Source organism: Vicia villosa, unplaced genomic scaffold (assembly GCF_029867415.1).
Source record: "Vicia villosa cultivar HV-30 ecotype Madison, WI unplaced genomic scaffold, Vvil1.0 ctg.000816F_1_1, whole genome shotgun sequence".
Lineage (NCBI taxonomy): Eukaryota > Viridiplantae > Streptophyta > Magnoliopsida > Fabales > Fabaceae > Vicia > Vicia villosa.
The window spans coordinates 287,701-310,442 of NW_026705359.1; the positions used below are offsets into that span (position 1 = coordinate 287,701).

Here is a 22,742-nt window from a genome sequence, read left to right on the forward strand (position 1 = left end):
TACATGGGATGCATGTGTGGATTTTGATAGAGATGATGTGAAAGGTTTTAAAAAACGCTCGCCATCGCGTTGCGGTCGTGTAAAGACTTTCGCAATTTCAGTCACTACAGGTGTTGTGATAATGATTGCGGTCACAGTGTGAATGAACCACTATTTGTTCTTTAATATAAAACGGCGATAACGGTATCGGCACCTACCAATACCGTTTTGTCGCGGCAGTTTTTGCGGTCGCGGACCATTTTTTAAAACCCTTATGAAGTTTGGTAACTTGTGCCTGAGTGCAACATTACAAAATGACATTGGATGTTTAAGGACTTTGTTTGACATTCTTAACCTTGGCCAAATGACAAAACTTGTTTATCTATTTGTAAAATGCTACATCCTGCATGAACCAATATTTTATATTTTGGTTGTGCATATCTTTTATTTTCTGAATGTTTCTGTTATCCAACTCAACATAGTTTGTTCCTACTCATTACAATATTACAACTTAAAATGTTGTACGTTAACTCTTATGAGCATTATTGTGATCCCTCATGCATAGTATCCGTCAACAACAGTTGTGGATGTACACTAGACATATACTATGTAACAATTAAAATACATAATCTACGTAGGAAAGAAAGTTAGATAAATGACAAAGCAAGAACAGTAAATAAATACGTACTACATGAAAGTGTTAGGCTTCAAACATGAAACTAAACAACTCTGACATAGCTAACTTAGACAAATGGTTCCTATATTCTGTTATGCAAGAGGGACAATTTTGCTTTTTCTGATAGTTCCTCTTGCACGCACTCACTTTGTGTCTTTTGATTATCCTATGTTTAGTCACGATTGTAAAGAGCCGCCAGAGCTTGATGGAGATGCCAATATTGAAGATTCTAACAATCTTATTCGGCTAACTGGATACCCTGATGACCCAGATAAGGCTTCTGGCGTCGGTCGAGTCACAATTCCCAAACTTATCAAACTTTATGACACAAGTGCAAATCAAGTATATGATTTTACTACCAAGTTTTCCTTTACTATATTTTCAAATCACAGTATTTATGGAGATGGTTTGGCATTCTTCCTTGCAAGTTCATATCTTCCAAAAGCAAATCATGTAGGTAATGGAGGGGGCTTTGGTCTTGTACCTACAAGCAAAGTTTCTTTAAACTCAACTGAGTATTCATTTGTGTCAGTGGAGTTCGACACGTACCAAAATTATTGGGACCCAGGGGTCAACCATGTGGGGGTGAATATCAATTCTGTGGTGTCCGATACATATATTAAATGGTCTGCAGATGTTTCAGAAAGGATAGTTTATAATTGTAGCATTGAATACAGTTCCAAAAATAATAATCTGAACGTGTCTATCACTGGATACAGATTGAATGAAGAGCGAGAGCTACAAACCTTTTCACACATCATTGATCTAAAAGAGCACTTACCAGAGTATGTTATTGTTGGCATATCAGCTTCAACAGGAACTGTAGATGAGGAGCATATGCTGCTGTCGTGGTCTTTTAGTACAAGCCAACCAGATTATGATTCTTATGAAGATGATCCTGAGAAAAAAATAAACTTAACCAAGGCTAAATTCTTGGAGGGATTGGGAGTAGGTTTTGGGTGTTTGAGTTTAATAGCAATGTTAATCATTTTATTGTGGAAGAAGAATAATGGAAAAGGAGAAGACCTTACTTCAGAAACCAAGTCTGATCTGGATATGGATGATGAATTCCAAACAGGTGCTGGACCTAAGAAGATGAGTTATTATGAGTTGATGAATGCAACAAACAACTTTGAAGAGACACAAAAACTTGGCCAAGGTGGTTTTGGTGGTGTTTACAAGGGTTATTTTAAAGATTCAAACTCATTTGCAGCTATAAAGAGGATATCAGCAGATTCAAGACAGGGTATAAAGCAATACTCAGCAGAAGTGAAGATCATCAGTCAATTGAGGCATAGAAATTTGGTGAAACTCAATGGTTGGTGCCACAAGAAGAACGAACTTATCCTAATATACGAATACATGCCTAATGGTAGTTTAGATTTTCATCTTTTTCGAGGAGGAAGCATTTTGTCGTGGAAGTTGAGGTATAACATAGCTCTTGGGTTGGCCTCAGCATTGCTTTATTTACAGGAAGAATGGGAAAAATGTGTGATTCATAGGGACATAAAATCAAGCAACATAATGTTGGACTCCAACTTCAACACTAAGCTTGGGGATTTCGGTCTAGCTAGACTTATGGATCATGAAAAAGGGTCAGAAACCACAGTTGTGGCTGGAACCAGGGGTTACCTAGCACCTGAATACTTGGACACAGGCAAAGCTAGAAAGGAATCTGACATATTCAGTTTTGGGGTTGTTTTATTGGAAATAGCCTGTGGAAAAAAAGCCATACACCACCAAGAACTAGAGGGCGAAGTTTCATTAGTTGAATGGGTTTGGGAGCTATATGGATTGAGAAATCTAACTGTAGCAGTAGATCCAAAGCTATGTGGGGTTTATGATGTGAAGCAATTAGAATGTTTGCTAGTAGTTGGACTTTGGTGTGCTAATCCAGATAACACATCAAGACCATCTATAAAGAAAGTGATTAAGGTACTAAACTTTGAAGCTCCATTACCTATTCTTCCACAAAATATGCCATTCCTAGCTTCTCTGTCTCCCACAACAAATGATCAATTTTTCTCAGTCCCTTCTTTCTTTAGATCTACAGGCTAGTTTGGGATCTTATGGTTTAAGTGAGCTGAATGTTATTACAATGTAGCTTATGAATAATCAACTAATAACAACTATTTTGAAAATTTTCAATCTGCTAATCGAAGTTTTGAATCACAATATTCTGAGCTATATAGTTAACTGGGAAATTGATACTGTATTTCATATTTACATTAAACAAAAGTTTATTCACATAAAATTCCGGAAAATACAAAACACATTACATGATTTCATTCTTTTTCTTTCATACAATCAGTACAGAAACACAAAAAGAAAACACATACTAAGCATTAGAATAAAGCAAAGAACGCCATTTTAACACAGATATTGTTGTGCGTTTAACCAGAGATATCAATGGTCTTGACATGAGGTTTCTTCACTTCTTCTTTAGAACTGGTTATAGTGAGAACACCATTCTCCATATTTGCGTCTTGAGGTTTCTTCACTTCTTCTTTAGGTACGGTTATAGTGAGAACACCATTCATCATATTTGCTTTGACATTGAGGTTTCTTCACTTCTTTAGAAACGGTTATAGTGAAAACACTATTCACCATATTTGCTTTGACTTGAGGTTTCTTTACTTCTCTTTAGGAACGTTAATAGTGAGAACACCATTCACCATATTTGCTTTGACTTGAGGTTTCTTAACTTCTTCTTTAAGAACGTTTATAGAGAGAACACCATTCACCATATTTGCTTTGACTTGAGGTTTTTTCACTTCTTCTTTAGGAACGGTAAAGGTGAGAACACCATTCACCATATTTGCTTCGACTTGAGGTTTCTTCGCTTCTTCTTCAGGAACGGTTATAGTGAGAACACCATTCACCATGAATATAGTGAGAACACCATTCACCATATTTGACTGGACTTGAGGTTTCTTCACCTCTTCTTTAGGAACGGTTATAGTGAGAACACCATTCACCATATTTGCTTCGATTTGAGGTTTCTTCACTTCTTCTTTAGGAACGGTTATATTGAGAACACCATTCACCATATTTGCTTCGACTTCAGGTTTCTTCACTTCTTCTTTAGGAACAAATATAGTGAGAACACCATTCACCATACTTGATTGGAGTTGAGGTTTCTTCACTTCTTCTTTAGGAACGGTTATATTGACAACACCATTCTCCATTTTAGCATTCTCTGGTAATCTAAACCTTCTCATGAATTTCCCACTGCTACGCTCCACCCAATGCCATTGATCATTCTTATCTTCTTCCTCAACTCTTCTCTCTCCACTTATTTGAAGAACGCTATGATCTTCAATTTCAACCTCCACTTCCTCCTTCGTCAGTCCTGGAAGATCCGCCTTGAACACGTGTGCATCTGGAGTCTCCTTCCAGTCCACATGAGTTCTCACGAATGCTGAATTTTCAAGAAACGAATTGGAAAGTGGAATGATTATAGTTATGAATGTTGTGATTTGCAATTCTTTGATGCTTTATGAGGTATTTAAACAAATAACAGTAGCAATTGACTGTTTGCTAAAAAACATTTGTCAAGATTTCTAATAACAAATTTTTGCATCCTTCACCCAAAAAATATCCCATTTTCTACCAAGCAATCAAAAGCCAGATTAAGCATTGACCTTCAAATAAATCAATAATCAGGAATCAAACATTTACCACCTAATAAATCACTAATCACTAATTAGGGATCCAAATCAAATAGCTGCTATACATATAATCAGAGATAGCGTATCAAAGGGGAAACAACGAATTCACAAACAAAAACACAAAGGAATGCGAAAAAAAGCGAAGTAACTGACTGGTTTTGGGTCCGGCTTGTTGCTTTGAAGTCGCCATGAAAAGGATCTTCTTGTCTTCTCCGATTGAAATTGAATTTGGTTTCAGCTTCTTCCACCACTTATGGTGTGTTTATTTCAAGTTATGAATTACATTTCTTTATCAAATAGTAGTCTAGAAATTGAGATATCATTGCAGAATTCAAACTCGTAACTCTGCATTTAATTTGTTTTTTAAAATTTTATTAAAAAAACAGAATTTTATTCTAAAACATTCATTAATTTTTTTTTATTTCTAAATTAAAATCCAAATCCTTCATGCAAAACACTCTTGTCCTGTAAATTAGCCTGTTTTTTATTTTGATTTTTGATTTTTTTTTTGTCTGAGTTCTATATTTCATTTTCTCGTTAAAGTTATTCCATAATGTTAAATTTCTATTGAAAAAAGATAATGTAGCAAAGAGAGTGCTGACGTGCAAATTATTTTATTATTTTATTATTTTGATCATTTTATGTATAGAGGTGCTATGTGCAATTTGATATCATGTTACTGTTTTATGATTTTGTTTCTGTCAATGAAATTTGCTTAGTATCTAACACACAAAAAAAAAAGAGTTTTAAATACATTAAAGAGAAAGATAAATTAAGATAAAACTAATTTTATTAATACAAAAGCTACATAGAATGAGAAACATCAGAAGTAGTTGAGTTTGTGTTTGAACTAAAATTTATTACATTCTTGCTCTGTCCTTCATCTGAACCATTTATGCTGAATGAGTTCAAAGGCCCCTCAAGATATGTTGGCACAGGCATACTTGATGCAAGAATAGGCACTGAAACTTCAAAATTAAGCACTTGAATAGCTTGTCTTATTGAAGGCCTATTATTAGGATCAGGGTGAGCACACCAAAGACCAACAATCATCAAGCACTTAATTTGTTCCTCATCAAAATCTCCACTTAGTCTTTCATCCACTGCTTCAAGAATACTCCCTCTTCCATATAGCCCCCAAACCCACTCCACAATATTTATTTCATTTTCTTGAGTCTTATTTTCTATAGGTTTTCTTCCACAAGCTATCTCTAAAGCAACAATTCCAAAACTATACACATCTGTTTCCTTACTAGCCCTTCCGATGGTAGCACATTCAGGAGCTATGTATCCCATTGTCCCTGCTAAGGCTGTTGTTTGTGCACCTTTTCCATGATCCACAAACCTTGCTAAACCAAAATCTCCAAGTTTTGTATTAAATTCTGAATCAAGCATTATGTTGCTTGCTTTTATGTCTCTATGTATAACACATTGTTCCCATTCTTCATGCAGATATAGCAATGCAGAAGCCAAGCCTCTAGCTATTGTATATCTAACAGCCCATTTCAAAAAGCTTTCTTTTTTGAATAGATGAATGTCTAAACTACCATTTGGCATGTACTCATATACAAGCAACAATTTCTTCCTTCGGTGACACCAACCAATCAGTTGCACTAGATTTCGATGCCTTAATTTGCTAATAATGTTTACTTCTGATGCAAACTCCTTTATCCCTTGATGAGAATCTTCTGACACCCTCTTAATAGCAACATAAGATTTTGTATCTTTAAGAAAACCTCTATAAACACCTCCAAATCCTCCTTGTCCTAGCTTGTGCTCATCTTTGAAATTATTAGCTGCATGTGCTAGTTCTGCATATGTAAACTTCCTGGGTCCTGTCCCTATTCCAAAATCCTCACCCATGTACTCTTCAAATTCACCATCTTCCTCTTCTTTTCCTTTCTTCCACTTCTTCCAAAAGAGAAAACCCAACACCCCAAACAAAACAAATCCACCAATTCCCGACCCGGCTGCTAGTCCTGTCTTGGCCTTGTTCTTCTTACTGACAGGTGTGTTAAAGGATGGAGACCTTGTAATTGGGTCTTGTGAGTTAGTTTTGTTGTTATCTTGTTGTGCTTTCAAAGTTGAGCTAAAATCCCATGAAGATATACTATGTATAGCAGTTGCATTTCCTGTGGCAGCTGAAAAACCAACAGTAACAAATTCTGGCAGGTAAAGCCTGAGATCAACTATGGTAGATAAATGCTGATTCACAGTGGTAGAAGTTACATTATTAAAACCAGTGAATATAATACTTTAGATTTAGCGAACTAGCATTGTAACTGATCCAAGCCTCATTGAGTTTACCTTGTTTGATATCAGCCAACCATGTCACATTAGCAACAGATCTCATAGAGTTGATGTCGATTCCAGCATGTTCAAGAGGCGGATCCCAGCGGTTCCTATAGATATCAAACTCCACAGCAACAAACGGATTTTCAGTCGAGTTCAATGGTTGGTTATCAAGTGTTAAACCCATAGAACCTCCCTTTGTTGCATTAGGCTTCTTTGAACCAGAAGGTTCAAGGAAGAATGCAATCCCATCTCCATATTTTTTTCTATTCTGTGAATTTATAGTAAAGGTAAAATGGGATGTGAAATCTGTGAGATTGTTTGTGGTTTTGTTCCAAAGGTGGATAGGTTGGTAATATGTGGCTCTACCAATGCTTCCATTCATGAGCTTTCCTTGTTGGTTTATTGTAAGTTGGATAGCTGATGAAGCAGGATTTGCTGATCCCTCATAGATTATGGTTTTGTCATTGGGATCAAAACTAGTGAAGTTAAAGGTCAAAGAGTGTGCATAAGGAATAATGAAGTTCAAGAGTAAGAATATAGATAACAAGACATGCATTGTTTTTGGTGCTGCAAAAGCCATTATTAGGAACTATGGTTTAGATGAAACTGCAAGAGTGGGACTACTTTATGAACTTCCTATAGGCAGCCATTGTTTACTAACTATTTGTCCTATCTTTTTCTTTTCCAATTATTGAGTACTATAATTTATTGCCACTTGTGAGCATAAGACCAAAATTTTGTAGAATAAAAAGATAGCAATGAGTCTCATAGTATATTGCTAAACGACTTAGATGATACAACGTGCAAAGTTGTAAACCAGATTATTGAGCCCAAGTGGTTATTCCAATTGATTGAGAGTATTTGAGGAGATTGATAAGTAAAGATTATTATTATTAGTACTTTTGGAGTTATATTGTTATATTTAATAAATCTAGGTTCCTTAAATTGCTTGGAATATATTCAAATATTGTGTTCTACAATAAAATAAGGAGACAATTGACTTTGACACGCAAGACTTAGTGATGGCTTCTGCATCACTTTCTTCTTTCCTCCTTAGCTTGTACAAAGAAAGAACACACATGTTACAAAAAATTAAAAGTAAAAGTTCAAGACAGTACTATCTTTTTTCCCTCTAGTTAAACAAAAAAGCTAGGCTTACACTAAAGTTAACATATACACCGTATTAATATACCCCACATATACTAATTTTATTTTTTTATTAATTTATCTAGCTTTGATTTTCGTGCCACCAGCAATTTGCTTTCTTGTATTCTACGGTGTGGATACGGTGTAGGCAAAAGTGAGTGTATAAATAGCAAGACTCGGTGTTTAATGACATTTGATGGATGATTAACAAATACAAATTGTGATTAATAATAAATAGCATGTGTATTTGAACATGTAAAAATTACATATATTTGAATATATTTTGAATGGTTATACTCTATTCTTCTCTTTTTATAAACTTCGTCATATACTTCACATATGTGAAGAAATTTTAATATTATAATTAATGTAAGTATTTAAGTGTTACTAAATTACAATGTGTTAACTCATGACAAGCTCAACAAACAAAAATTACCAACTCAAGAGCACTTAGATAAGAAGATAAAGTTCTCTTCTATCTTAATCAAATGTTTTGAATTTGAATACATATTAGTAGGGACGACCCAAACATTTTAAGTTATGGGGGCATTTAGTGATGGCCCAAAAGATTTATATAGTGGGAGCGATTCACATATATGAATTTTAATCTTTGTAGCAAGAGATTAGTAGTCATGAACAATAGTGTAATACTTTACATGTGCATTCAAAAAAATTACACTATTTGTAAAGATATTTTAAGAACTACTCAAAGAACATTTGAAAGAGATGACATAGATCTATTCCAGCTTAACAAGAGGGTCTGAATTCAAATTCAGTACTGAGCATGCAACGGTGTTAAATTTTTTAAGGATTTTTTTTTATCTATTATGGTCCTACAAAAATTGAGTCTCTATAATTACGCGCAGATATCCGATTTATACCAAAAAATATTTTAAGACATATAAATATTTACACAGTGAATAATCTCTTTAATATTAATAAAATATAAACTATACCAGCAATACATTTTATACCATAAAAATTAAAGTTTAAATTATGTATAAATTATTAAACACAATAGTTAGGTTCATTGCATTAGTAACACGACTAATGTTGTTTCAAAGAGAATATATTGGTATACTGAATCATTACTGTTGTGATTGATATGCCATTCTTGTCTAAATATTACTCCCTCCGTTCTTTTTTAAGTGTCGTTTTAGAAGATTTTTTTTTTGTTCCTATTTAAGTGTCGTTTTATAATTTAATGTTATAATTTGTCAATTATACCCTTATTTTCTCAATAACTCTACCTCACATTTTTTTAATTAGTTATTGGAAAAAGAGAGTGTATGAATGAATTTATGTGGAAAGAGAAAAATAAATAAGGGTATGATAGGAAAAACAACTCTAATAATCCACTATCTTGGTTGAAGAGTTTTTTGCTAAAATGACACTTAAAAAGAAACGGAGGGAGTAGTATGAAAGTGCATTACGCTTAACATATTACACACACTATGACAAGTTATGCCTATGAATTAAAATTTTAGTGGCGGCATCAACCCACACACTAGTAAAGGTAGGTCTGTCCCTGCATATTAGTAATATTAACTTGGATTATGTTTATCATTATTAATTTGGGTCATGTTTTGGAAAAACAGAGATAAATGTATTTTAAGTTAGAGATTTTGAAATAAGATGTTGTTAACCTTTACTTCAATTCAATGGCTAACTGGAGTTATGATGGAAATTTTGACCTTTGATGACCTCTTGAATCTTTCCTGATGTCAGTGTGTTGTCCTCTCCCCCGTTTAAGTCGATCATTTAGGAGAAGGATTGAATCGGAGGGTCGTTGGATGATAAGTTAGGCAAAATCCAAAACATTTGCTGCTTGAATTATCATAAGTTATAGCAATTACATATATGGAGGAATGAAAGTGTTATTGCATTTTTCCTTTATTCTCTGAGGCATGATAAGCCTTTACAAATTGCTATTGATAAGGAATGAAATAAAATATCTATGCAAGATAAAAGGGCTGGTGACACCAACAAGGAATGCAGAAAGTTCTTTGACATGGGTAAGAGGTGGAAGACCACCTGAAGATGATCAAAATTATGTGTTTCCATCTAAGAATGTGTGTTTCCATATGTGTTTATTACATATGTACAATGCGTGTGTTTCCATTTGTTTACATTTACTCTATTTTTTTAGTCAATTTTAGGCTAAAAGGGGGAGAAAAGTGTGGGTGTATTTTATTTGTCCTGATGTTATGACACATGTATTGACATGTTGATAGGATTGTGGTACTGCTAAGTGGAGAGTAGTTATTGTTGTTGCTTTCTGTATGCAACTATTTACGAGGAGCATAATATTCTGTCATGCTTGTTGGTGTTGCTGCTGCTTCTGATTATGCGGAAAAACCTGATGTGAGGCTTAATTATCTTCTGTTGCATGTGTCTATAACGTGTGAATTTGGGTACTTCATATTTGGTGATTTTATTTTCCCCTTTGAGGGAGAAATGGATTTGTATGACACAGAGAATAATGGACCTATCTGATTGTACAAGCTCTTGGAGCTGTGTTGATGTGATGTCGAACCACATGTCAGAACATATGACTTCTGGAGAGCTTTGAAGAAAGGGTCTCTTTGTAACAGTTCTGTACCGCTAATATATTATTATATTTGCAGTTTGTACAAAGTTTACATGTTCTCATGTAGCTTGTATATGGTTTTATTCCTCTCTCCAAATTTATTTTTCTTTGGTTGTTTTAGCCAAAATTTATCACAGAGGAAGATTGTTAGATTTATGGTTTTATGGTTGGCATAAATTTTGCTAAAACATGGTTTTTATATGATGTTGAGCAGGATGTTGTGCCATCTTGAACAACTGCCATGACATGTTCTGCTGTCATGTGTTTAGACAGATGTTTTGCCATATGTTTTTTTTTCAATTTACTTTCTGCACAATCTTTTGTCTTTAGCAGTATTTTATATCAGTAGATGATGTCATAACATCTGTCCAAACATTGCAAGTTCCAGAATTTCATGCATAATAATAGTAAAATCATGTAAAAAAATGTACATATTTGTTGTTTTATTTGCTAAGTGAGTAACTAGGCTAGTCGATGCAGCAAAAAGTTTCTCCTTATAGGGTGACAACAATGTTTGGTTAACACAATCAACAAAAGAAGGGATATCAACGCCTACTAACTCAAAATATTGCAAGTGCCGCTCATACTCAAACATCCTATTTGAATACATGATCTTATTCCATAGTTCTATCACATTTTCTTGTCTATTAACCTCGATAAACTCCTTGCACTTTGCACCAACATCTTTCGCAACTTGGGAAACACATAATATGTGGATTAGGATGGTGAAATACCTTCAATAGCATTCATAAGGGCAAGTTCTTGAGTAGCCACCACGACCTAGAGAAATAACTTCGTGGATGTGAACAACTCCTTCTGCTTTTCTAGTGTTCATGTGAATTTTTCCTCCCTTTCATGTTCCAAGTAAGCTAACCTAATAGAGAATGTCAACTTAATTGACATAACACCAACAATCTCAAGTAGTGGTAACTTATACCTATTGGTTTTACGCGAGCTGTCAAAGATCAAAACTAGTTGAAACATATTCAAAAGCTTCATTGAATCAGGATATGTCCATAATATATTACCCAAAACATCCGAGTCCTCCCTATTTCTAGTCTAAACAAATAATTCTCATAATGAATTAGGTTTATAAAATGTTGTATTTTTGTCAATGGACCTATAATAGTCGAACGATATGTAGATCTTGCTTAATACAATTGCTTTGCACTTGTCAGATTCTCAACATTCATATCTTTCAATGCACTCATTGTGTACCTCGACGCCATGTTGTGATTTGTCCTTTCGTTCACAAATTGTTTTTATTTGGGCTTTAGATAGCCTAGTATGTTCTAAATTCTCAAATACATGTTTCTTGTGAATACCACATCTAACCTTTATGTTTCAACCACAACCACTTTGCACAGATATCAACCAAAATGGACACTTAACTCTTTTACTACAAGTAACTTCCAACTTTCATTTTTTTTTTAATTTTCTCCTTTCTCACAACCAAGAACAAAATATAGTTGGAAATCATGATTTAGAAAAAATTAGTAAAGTTTTAATTTAAATATGTAAATCATGAGAATGACATGATTAACATTTTAAAATTACGGGGAGGTGTTATATATACTTTTAGGGTGCCTATGTAGTACAGGTTTCGTTTTAGCCCAAATTCAAAGGATGTGGGATTCAAAGCCCAAGCCAAAATTAGAGCGATCAATTTCATACTAGGATCTCTAGAACTTTCTACTTACCCCCAATTAGAAACCTAGAGCATTCTTCTGCCATTGCTGGCGCGAAAACTGCCAAACGGTTTCGAATTTTCCAGCGAACACTCGATTGATCCTATAACTTGTTTAAATACCATATCACCTATCAGCATGCAAAGCATCAAAGAATTGCAAATCACAAAATTCATAACTATAATAATAATTCATCAACCTGGTTAAAGAGAGGATGTCGCTGATTTCGATTTTCTTTGGTGGCAGAAGGAGCAACGTTTTCGATCCATTTTCCCTTGATGTATGGGATCCATTCAAAGATTTTCCACTTTCCAATTCCTTTCCTGAAAATTCATCATTCGTGAGCACACGTGTGGACTGGAAGGAGACTCCAGAAGGGCACGTGTTCAAGGTGGATCTTCCTGGACTGAAGAAGGAAGAAGTGAAGGTTGAGATTGAAGACGATAAAGTTCTTCAGATAAGCGGAGAGAGAAACGTTGAGAAAGAAGATAAGAACGATCAATGGCATCGAGTGGAGCGTAGCAGTGGGAAATTCATGAGAAGGTTTTGATTACCAGAGAATGCTAAAATGGATCAAGTGAAAGCGAACATGGAGAATGATGTTCTCGCTGTAACAGTCCCTAAACAAGAAGTGAAAAAACCTGAAGTCAAGACCATTTAAGTCGATCATTTAGGAGAAGGATTGAGTCGGAGGTTCGTTGGACAATGGGTTAGGCAAAATCCAAAACATTTGCTTCCCAAGTTGTCAGGAGTTATAGCAATTATAAATATGGAGGAATGCAAGTGTTACTGCATCTTTCCTCTATTCTCTGAGACATGATAAGTCTATACAAATTGCTATTGATAAGGGATGTAATAAAATATCTATGCAAGATACGAATGGTGACAGCAACAAGGAGTGCAGAAGGATCTTTATTAGGGGTAAGAGCTGGAAGACCACCTAAAGATGATTAAGATTGTGTGTTTCCATCTAAGAATTTGTGCTTCCATATGTGTTTATTACTTAGGTGCAATGTATGTGCTTCCATTTGTTTACATTTATTCTATTTTTTGTCAATTTTTGGCTAAAAAGAGGGAGTAAAGTGTTAGTATTTTTTTTTTGTTGATGTTATCACATATGTCTTGACATGTTGATTAACATATTGATAGGAGTGTGTTAGTGCTAAGGGTAAAGTAGTTATTATGGTTTCTTATTGTATGCAACTATTTAGGAGGAGCATGATAGTTTGTCATGCTTGTTGGTGCTGTCTTGATGTTGCTACTGTTGATGTGGAAAATCCTGATCCAAGGCTTACTTATCTTCTGCTGCATGTGCCTCTGACGTGTGAACTTGGGTAGTTTATATTTGGTGATTTGGTTTTCCCCTTTGAGAGGGAGAAATGGATATGTATGACAAGGGGAATAATGGACATGTCTAATTGTACAAGCTCTTGGAGCTGTGTTGATATGATGTCATACCACATGTTTGAACACCTGACTTCTAGAGAGATTTGATGAAGGGGTCTCTCTGTAACTGTTGTGTATCTCTGATATATTCTTATGTTTGTAGTTTGTACAAAGTTTACATGTTCTCATGTAGCTTGTGTGTGGTTTTATTCCTCTATCCAGATTTATTGTGCTTTGGTTGTTTTAGCCAAAATTTGCCAAATAGGAAGATTGTTAGATCCATGGTGTTATTATTGGCATAAATTTTTCTAAAACGTGGTTCTTATATGATGTTGAGCAAGATGCTGTAACATCTTGACCAACTATCATGACATGCTCTGTTGCCATGTGTTTTGACAGATATTCTGCTAGATGTTGTGACATGTTATACCAGAACATCTTGACAACACTGATGGTTTATTTCCTTGAAGATTTGATTGAAAGATATAAGATTCTGGAAGATTCTAGTGCTCATACAGGCGCAACCAATCAATGATTTTTTTAGGGACATTGCAGATTTTATTTGGTTTCATAAAAAGGATCTTAGAGACTTTTTAGGAAACTTTGATTTAATTTGATTTGATTTGTTCCTATTTTTGTGTGAAGATTTTGCAGCTTAATGAAAATGAGAAGATTGGACTTTATTCGAGAGTCCAATCACATAGTACAAGAGTTTATAAATAAGGACTTGCTAAACCTAAAATAGCAAGCATTCACAACAACAAATAATGGGTGCAAAATAAGAATTTAGGATTTTGGGAGTATTTTAAGGTTTTTGTGTTTTCTTTGTATGTCACTCATGTATCTTATGATACATTGAGGTCGACTAGTTGTTCTCATTCTTGAAGCTTTTAAGAAAAAGAGTTGTGTATTGTTCTTAGTTGAAGCTGTTAAGCAAGACTAAGTATTGTTTATTAGAAGTGTAATCTTCTATGTTGTTCTGATACAATCACTGGGATTGTGAATGGTTTTTTATCACCGAGGTGATTTGTTCTGATACAATCCCTATTTCTAGTCTAAACAAATAATTCTCATTATGAACTAGGTTTATCAAATGTTGTATTTTTGTCAATAGACCTATAATAGTCAAACTATATGTAGATCTTGCTTAATAAAATTGCACCGCACTTGTCAGATTCTCAATATTCCTATCTTTCAATGTACTCATTATGTACCTCGACGCCATGTTGTACTTGTCTCATCACTCACAAATTGTTTTTATTTGGGTTTTAGACAACCAAGTATGTTATGACCGTCTAAATCCTCAAGTACACTTTTGTTGTGAATACTGTCATACCCCAAATTTTGCCCATACTATTTCTCATGTGCAAGTTCAAAACAATACACAAAGTTCCAAGGCACACTCTCCTATACAAGGCTCTGAAACTAGGGTTTGGTCCACCTAAAAGAAAATCAGTGAATCAATGGCGCCAAGGCATCTCATATGGCTCAATGTATCCCACATTACCTCTATTACAAGTATCAAGGCCTATCTCAAAGCTCTGGTCACTCAAAAGTTTAGAAGATCAACAGTCGACATCTAAAAGTCAAACTGTGGTCAAAGTAAAGTCAAAATTCCTGATTTTTTGTCAAGATCCTCATATTAAATTATCTTTCACCATTTGATCAAGAATTGATCATGGTTAATCAAGGAAAGATCCAAAATCAACAAATCAAAGGTTTCTAAATTAGGGTTTTGTATAGGAAAAGTCAACTAAACTTTGACCAGCCATAACTCTCACATGGAACATCAGAAATTTTCCATCCAAAGCTCATTTTTAAGGAAATTTGATTCTCTACAAATTTGTGTCTCACATGCCAAGTCTAAAAATGCTTCATTTGAGAGATATGGACCAAAACATTATAGGTCCTTTTCAAAAGTCGACAAAAAGACACTTTTTTCAAAAGGTCATAAAATGAGAATGGAAAAGAATTTTGATATGGGACCAAAGACACTGGTTAGAGGACTCTCTAAGGTTTCTAAAATGTCCCAGAACACTTCCATACCTCAAAAATTGAGGGAGATAGACCTTGTCAAAGTTAGGCTATTTTGGAGGGAAAATGTGAAGAAACTCAAATTTTTTTGCAAGTGAGCCTAGGATATTTTGATCCAAACTTGATCCACAAGTTATCCAAAGCCCAAAGTCTCTTTTCCCACAAAAAAAATGTGATTTATTTGATTTATTTTGATTTTTATTCCAATTAAAATCATATGAATTAAGAGAAAATCAAATATCCTATAAAAGATATGATTTGGAGATGATTTAATCATCAAATATCTCCCATATCCAATATAATTTCGTGCACCTAGAAATTGGGAGGAAATTGAATCAATTTGACCTTATTTGGAAAATCTCATAACCATATTTTCAATAAAATCTTCTCCATTGCAAATCAAAGATTTACAAAGATTCAACCCAATTTTATTAACCTAAAATAATCTCCTATAAGTACTGAACGAATTCAGATAGCAAGGGTTACAAATTGGCTGCAGAAGAGAACCCTACTCAAGCTCCAAAGGTCATCAAAATCCCAAACTCGAATTTTGCATTAGAGGAAAATTCAAGGCATTTTACCGATCCAAACACATTCCTGGATTCTTATTGAGTGAATCCCAATCGTTTTCGAGCATTGAGGCGTCTAGAACAAAGCACTGTAAGTCACTCTTTGTCCGATTCTAAATTCTTTCGATTGCATAATTGCAAGCATTCATATCACAATATAATTGCATATTCGTGTTTGTTTTGATGTTTGTATCGATTCTGGATCATTAATTGCGTCTTCATTCTTGTTTGAGCCATATGCCATTGTAGAGGTTTAGGATTTTGTTTTAGGGTTTCTTTGTACAGGGATGTTTATGCAAAATTGAGGCCAGGTTGAGACTCACGAGACCTGGGCGAGTTTAATGGTATATTCGCGAAATATTTTCGTGTGTGTTTTGATGTATTCGTAAGCCTATACCTCTAGCGACGATGGTTGTCTGTAGGTAAAGACTATTTGCAGATTTTAGACGACGGCGAGAGGAAGAAGATGCATACGTGTCACTCCCCCGTTGGACCAAGCTGCGCGCGCGTTTGGTTTGAATCCGGACAGATCCAGTGTGTTAAGACGCATGTGTTCTCATGAACCCTCACGCTACTAACCATCTGATCCTCACCAAAAGCAGATCTAGCGTGCCTGACCCTGCAGGTCCATCATAGACCATACGCGCCAACCACACAGGATTAGAAGTTAAGTATTTTTCAAATTTTTTTATATTTTATTACATAGCCTTTTAATTTTTGTTTTAATAATATATGTATATTATTTTCCTTCAAACAAATTTGTTATATATATATAAACTATATAAAATTTTTATAAAAGAACTTTTTTATATAAATGTTATTCTTAAAAAATAGATTTAAATTGGTTTAATTATTTACATATTATTTCAAAATTTCATATTTATTTTATTTTGATTCCAAAAAATTTCAAAAAAAATAAAATATTTTTACATTCGATTTAATTTTCTTTTCCTGATCAGGGTTTGCAAAGATCATACCATACACTGGATGTTTTATTTATGCTTTTCAGGGTTATCTTTCAAGTACATTCCGATTACGCACCCGATCAAGACTCAAAGCTAAGTATTTAATTTAGCTTAAAGTCTATTTTATCTCCTTTTGATTTTAGGGTTTGCCCTTATATTTCCTGAACTGTGCATACACTCACTCCTTTTCCATGCCTTGCCTTTTTGTCTTTTCAGGGTTAGTCTCAAAGCATTCTGCGACTACCAACCATCTCAGATCAAATGCCAAAAGCTAAGTGCCTTTGTTATTGTGTTTTCTCGACCTTCTTATTTTAGGGTTAAAGATGCTTGCATCTGAATAAATAATACACTCACCCTCTTCTGTTATTTCTTTTCTTTCCAATTTTCAGGGTTCGTTGATTGCCAAAGCTACGAGTTTGGTAACCCTAAACCCTAACCTTGATGTTTTTCTTTGTTTATTATTACTTATGTCAAACCCTATTAAGGGATCCGCTGGTTACAATTTCCCTCCCCATATTTGTTATATTATTTAAATGTGTGGTTAGTAATCCTAGGGAGTGTAACCTTTGAATTGAACATAGAATCACTAATTTTACAAGATAATATACTTGAATATAATCACATGATTGGTGCACACACACTTTTGGGTAACCTCTCTGTTGCCTTGTTGCCTGTTCCTGTTGCCTTGTATTTTTTGCAGAATAGCCAGTCCCTCGAATACGAGGATACCTCAGTCATGTTGCCTCGATTAAAGGTCATGGTCCCTAATGATGCTGCCTTCGATACACAAACATGACCTCGACCCTCTGTTGAATGCAGTATAGGGCAAGCAACAAACAAGATTTGATTTGGAAATATTGATCCGGGATTTATCGTCCTCAGAGATGGAGAGATGCCATTCAACAGTTTCTATGGTTTCGAACTTTGGATTGAATGAAAAAAAAAGTAAACAAAGATATAGACAAGAAAAGAATAAACACATTCTTAGAAGAGAAATAACTTATCAGGAATGTAAATATATTCACTCTTCACAAACATACACTTACCAACCCATTATACTCAACCTACAATACTCATCTATGTCATCACGTATCTCTCACATAAGTGTCCATCTCTGGAGCACAAACGAGATCATCTCACAACTAAGGTTATCTCTAACGCGAAGTCGCGAGAACATCCGTATTCTCGCGTCGGCGATCTCTCGCGCGCCACTCAAACACGAAAGCATTAAGTACAGATACCCACAATGAATGTTAGCTCTAAATCTATCTCTAGAGTTCAGAACCAACAGATTATCATCCTAGATAAGGATTCAAGAAGTTTATCTCTAAAGCACCCCAAATCCCCAGCATAGAGCAAAAATCCAGGATAACATCAACACAGATTCGTAAAGCAAGTTAAATATAACATTATAATCGGTAAATATACATAAGATTCAAGTAAATATACAAACAAAACCCAACCAAAGAGAAATACACAAAGAAGAAGAGAAATGAACCGAAAATCTCCCGGTTTGTCAGCTCCGTTCGACGCTCAATCCACCCCCGATCATCCAAATGCAACCTCCAAAGTTGTTTTCTAAGCTAATTTACCCTAAGAATGAAGGTTTGATGATTTGGGAACAATTACCCCAAAACATAACCTAAAAATGTGATTTTTACCCCTATTTAACGAGCTGATATCTGTCATGGTCGCTCAGCGGAGGTACTCCCGCTTAGCGGCTGACAGCAAAAGTGAAATCTTGTTTTCGCCATAAGTTGAGAACCGTAACTCCGAATTGCGTCCGGTTCGAAGCGTTGGAAAACTTATTCAATGCTCTATCCAATAATTAATGAATGGAAACTAAAATGATGATTTTGGTCATCCTTATTTTGAGTCTATGGAAGTCCGCTTGACGGTGGCTAAGCGGGCTTTCACCAAAATTGCGAAATCGAAGCCGTGCCTTTGACACTTTATTCCTCAAGGCTCCAATAAGCATGAATACCTATAAAAACAAAGGAAAAACTATCAAATGGTATAAAAGTATATGAAAATATAACTATTCACAAAGTATACGTATTTATACACAAAACGGGAATTTATTCAAACGGTATTAACAAAAGTATCGATAAGTGCCACCATTTACATACACAAAATATCGATATTTTGGCACTTATCAAACTCTCCCCAACTTGAAACTTTGTTTGTCCTCAAACAATGTCAAATAAATCAAAGAATCAAAAGTAATAAACCAAAGAATTGTGAATCAACAAGTTTTGAAAACCAAAAACAAATGTATGGCTCAGAACAAAAACTTATAAACAAAGTAAATACTTACCACTATCCTACAACGACAACATGTAAATGAAACTAATCCTAAGTACAAAAATCATGCAAAACATTCTAAAACAATACAAGCTATCTCATGAATCACACCTAGCAAAAATTTCATCAATGGATGAAGAACACACAAAGGTGAAGGACTTTGAACACTCATCCAACAATCTTACCAACAAAAGATTAAATTATGCATTCATCCAAAAATCACATTGAAGATACAAAAGCAAGAATCACAAGGACTTTTAAAGGTTATAATGTGGCTTGGTTAACAAATAAGGGATATGTCCTAAGGATAATCGAAACAAAACTTGCCTAAACCTAAGGGAGTGATCAATCCACCAAAGATTCAAACAACAAAGTCTCGATTAAACTTCTTCCTTAACCACAAGTTTTTCAAACTAATCACAATACTTATTAGCACAATTATTCGTTTCTCTTTTCTTTTTCTTTTTCAAAACTTTTTCACTTTTTCTTTCTTTTTATTTTCTTTTCTTTTCACATTTTTTTTCTTTTTTTTTCTTTTCAACCTCATAGCAACAACCAAATAAGTACATAATCATTTTTCTCCCCAACTTGAATTCATCCGCGTCATCATGTTAATACTCCATACTTTCTAAGGCAAAGTAAGAATTCATACCAAAAGTCATGGTTGAGGGTTCAAGAAAACAAAGAATCAATCATCCATGAAAAAATGACAACTAAACACTCAAAGATAAGCATTTAGCAAAAACAACATGGACATTGAAAAAAAGGCTCAGAAGGGTTAACAAATGATCACACACTCACAAGGTGAATTGACTATTTGGTTTTGGTAGTTGTGCTCAAAATGAAACAAAATGCCTTGATCCTTTTCATGCTTTCATAAAATCAACATAAACAAAAGATTAAGCATAATAAAATCTAGTTAAAACAAAGATTGTGGCCTCCAGCATATGTAAACAATGGAAAGCTTCCTCACATTTATGGTTTGGGAACTAAAGTGATTCAATCAACAAGCAAGTAATGCAAAAGAATGAATGGTATGGTAATTGTACAAATGAAAAGTTTCCTAAACATGCTATGCTATAGAAAGCGATAAATGAGTACCTTGAATGATACAACTTCAAAAATAATATCCTACCATACATCCGCAGGTTGAAACACTCAAGCTTTGGAAAATCACCTCAAAAATCTTCGAATCACCGAACAAAATTTGAGTACAAACAACCAATAAAAGAGTTAGAAAAATAAAACTAGTATCTACTATTAATTAGCCTTGGTGAAAGTGGGAAAAATGAGTGAACCAAGTGGAATGGGAACCCCACTGGTACAGAGCAGAAAAACAAAATTCTGCTATGCTCGCTTAGCGAGCTCTGCTCCGCTTAGCGAACACAAAAAAACCAGAAAAATCAGAACAGAATCTGTTGTTCCAATCACTCACCACTTCACCTAAATAACTCATAAACAGAAATATAAACAATATTTGCAACCATTGGGGTGCCTCCCAACAAGCGCTTGTTTTACGTCGTTAGCTCGACGCCTTTATTGTTTCGGTGTTTGGAAAGTAGCTTCCTCCCGTCATGCCATGGCGACGTCTCACCGCACAAGCCTAAAGAAAGTGTCCTAACCAAAACACTCAACAAACATTACGGGTACAAATATATACAACAATTATACAAACATAAAAGAAAACACACATATACAAATATGTACAAGAGCAAACACATATATACAAACATGAAACACATATAACTATTAACATACATAAAGAGAAAGTTGGTGAATGTTGGATGCACAAGTTGAAAAGTGAAGAATTGTAAGGAAATAGCTAATCCGAGATCAACATACAACATTCACCAATAAAAGTATAATTATATGTAACATATACAAGTAAACTTATATGGTGAACATGAACAAGTAAACATGTACAAGTAAATATATATACAAGTGAAACTGTACAATATATACGATATATACAAAGCTCAAGACCACGGAAACTATTGCGATGCAATTCAAACAACCATCCCCGGCAACGGCGCCATTTTGTTGAATGCAGTATAGGGCAAGCAACAAACAAGATTTGATTTGGAAATATTGATCCGGGATTTATCGTCCTCAGAGATGGAGAGATGCCATTCAACAGTTTCTATGGTTTCGAACTTTGGATTGAATGAAAAAAAAAGTAAACAAAGATATAGACAAGAAAAGAATAAACACATTCTTAGAAGAGAAATAACTTATCAGGAATGTAAATATATTCACTCTTCACAAACATACACTTACCAACCCATTATACTCAACCTACAATACTCATCTATGTCATCACGTATCTCTCACATAAGTGTCCATCTCTGGAGCACAAACGAGATCATCTCACAACTAAGGTTATCTCTAACGCGAAGTCGCGAGAACATCCGTATTCTCGCGTCGGCGATCTCTCGCGCGCCACTCAAACACGAAAGCATTAAGTACAGATACCCACAATGAATGTTAGCTCTAAATCTATCTCTAGAGTTCAGAACCAACAGATTATCATCCTAGATAAGGATTCAAGAAGTTTATCTCTAAAGCACCCCAAATCCCCAGCATAGAGCAAAAATCCAGGATAACATCAACACAGATTCGTAAAGCAAGTTAAATATAACATTATAATCGGTAAATATACATAAGATTCAAGTAAATATACAAACAAAACCCAACCAAAGAGAAATACACAAAGAAGAAGAGAAATGAACCGAAAATCTCCCGGTTTGTCAGCTCCGTTCGACGCTCAATCCACCCCCGATCATCCAAATGCAACCTCCAAAGTTGTTTTCTAAGCTAATTTACCCTAAGAATGAAGGTTTGATGATTTGGGAACAATTACCCCAAAACATAACCTAAAAATGTGATTTTTACCCCTATTTAACGAGCTGATATCTGTCATGGTCGCTCAGCGGAGGTACTCCCGCTTAGCGGCTGACAGCAAAAGTGAAATCTTGTTTTCGCCATAAGTTGAGAACCGTAACTCCGAATTGCGTCCGGTTCGAAGCGTTGGAAAACTTATTCAATGCTCTATCCAATAATTAATGAATGGAAACTAAAATGATGATTTTGGTCATCCTTATTTTGAGTCTATGGAAGTCCGCTTGACGGTGGCTAAGCGGGCTTTCACCAAAATTGCGAAATCGAAGCCGTGCCTTTGACACTTTATTCCTCAAGGCTCCAATAAGCATGAATACCTATAAAAACAAAGGAAAAACTATCAAATGGTATAAAAGTATATGAAAATATAACTATTCACAAAGTATACGTATTTATACACAAAACGGGAATTTATTCAAACGGTATTAACAAAAGTATCGATAAGTGCCACCATTTACATACACAAAATATCGACATTTTGGCACTTATCACCCTCGGAAGTTGCCTACGAAAAAGGCTGAGGTATCTTCTGGTTGCCTAC

At 34.8% G+C, this 22,742-nt stretch overlaps 1 protein-coding gene and 2 pseudogenes across 1 annotated transcript; 2 read left to right on the plus strand and 1 right to left on the minus strand.

Moving 5' to 3' along the window:
• Positions 1–730: 730 nt before the first annotated feature.
• LOC131631349 (L-type lectin-domain containing receptor kinase IX.1-like) lies at positions 731–2,713 on the plus strand. The gene has a single exon (XM_058902140.1). It carries the CDS (start codon positions 731–733, stop codon positions 2,711–2,713), a length of 1,983 nt encoding a protein of 660 aa, XP_058758123.1.
• A 196-nt stretch (positions 2,714–2,909) lies between these two features.
• Positions 2,910–7,250, minus strand: LOC131631373 (L-type lectin-domain containing receptor kinase IX.1-like; annotated as a pseudogene).
• A 4,932-nt stretch (positions 7,251–12,182) lies between these two features.
• LOC131631372 (18.2 kDa class I heat shock protein-like) lies at positions 12,183–12,706 on the plus strand (annotated as a pseudogene).
• The last annotated feature ends 10,036 nt before the right edge of the window (positions 12,707–22,742 follow it).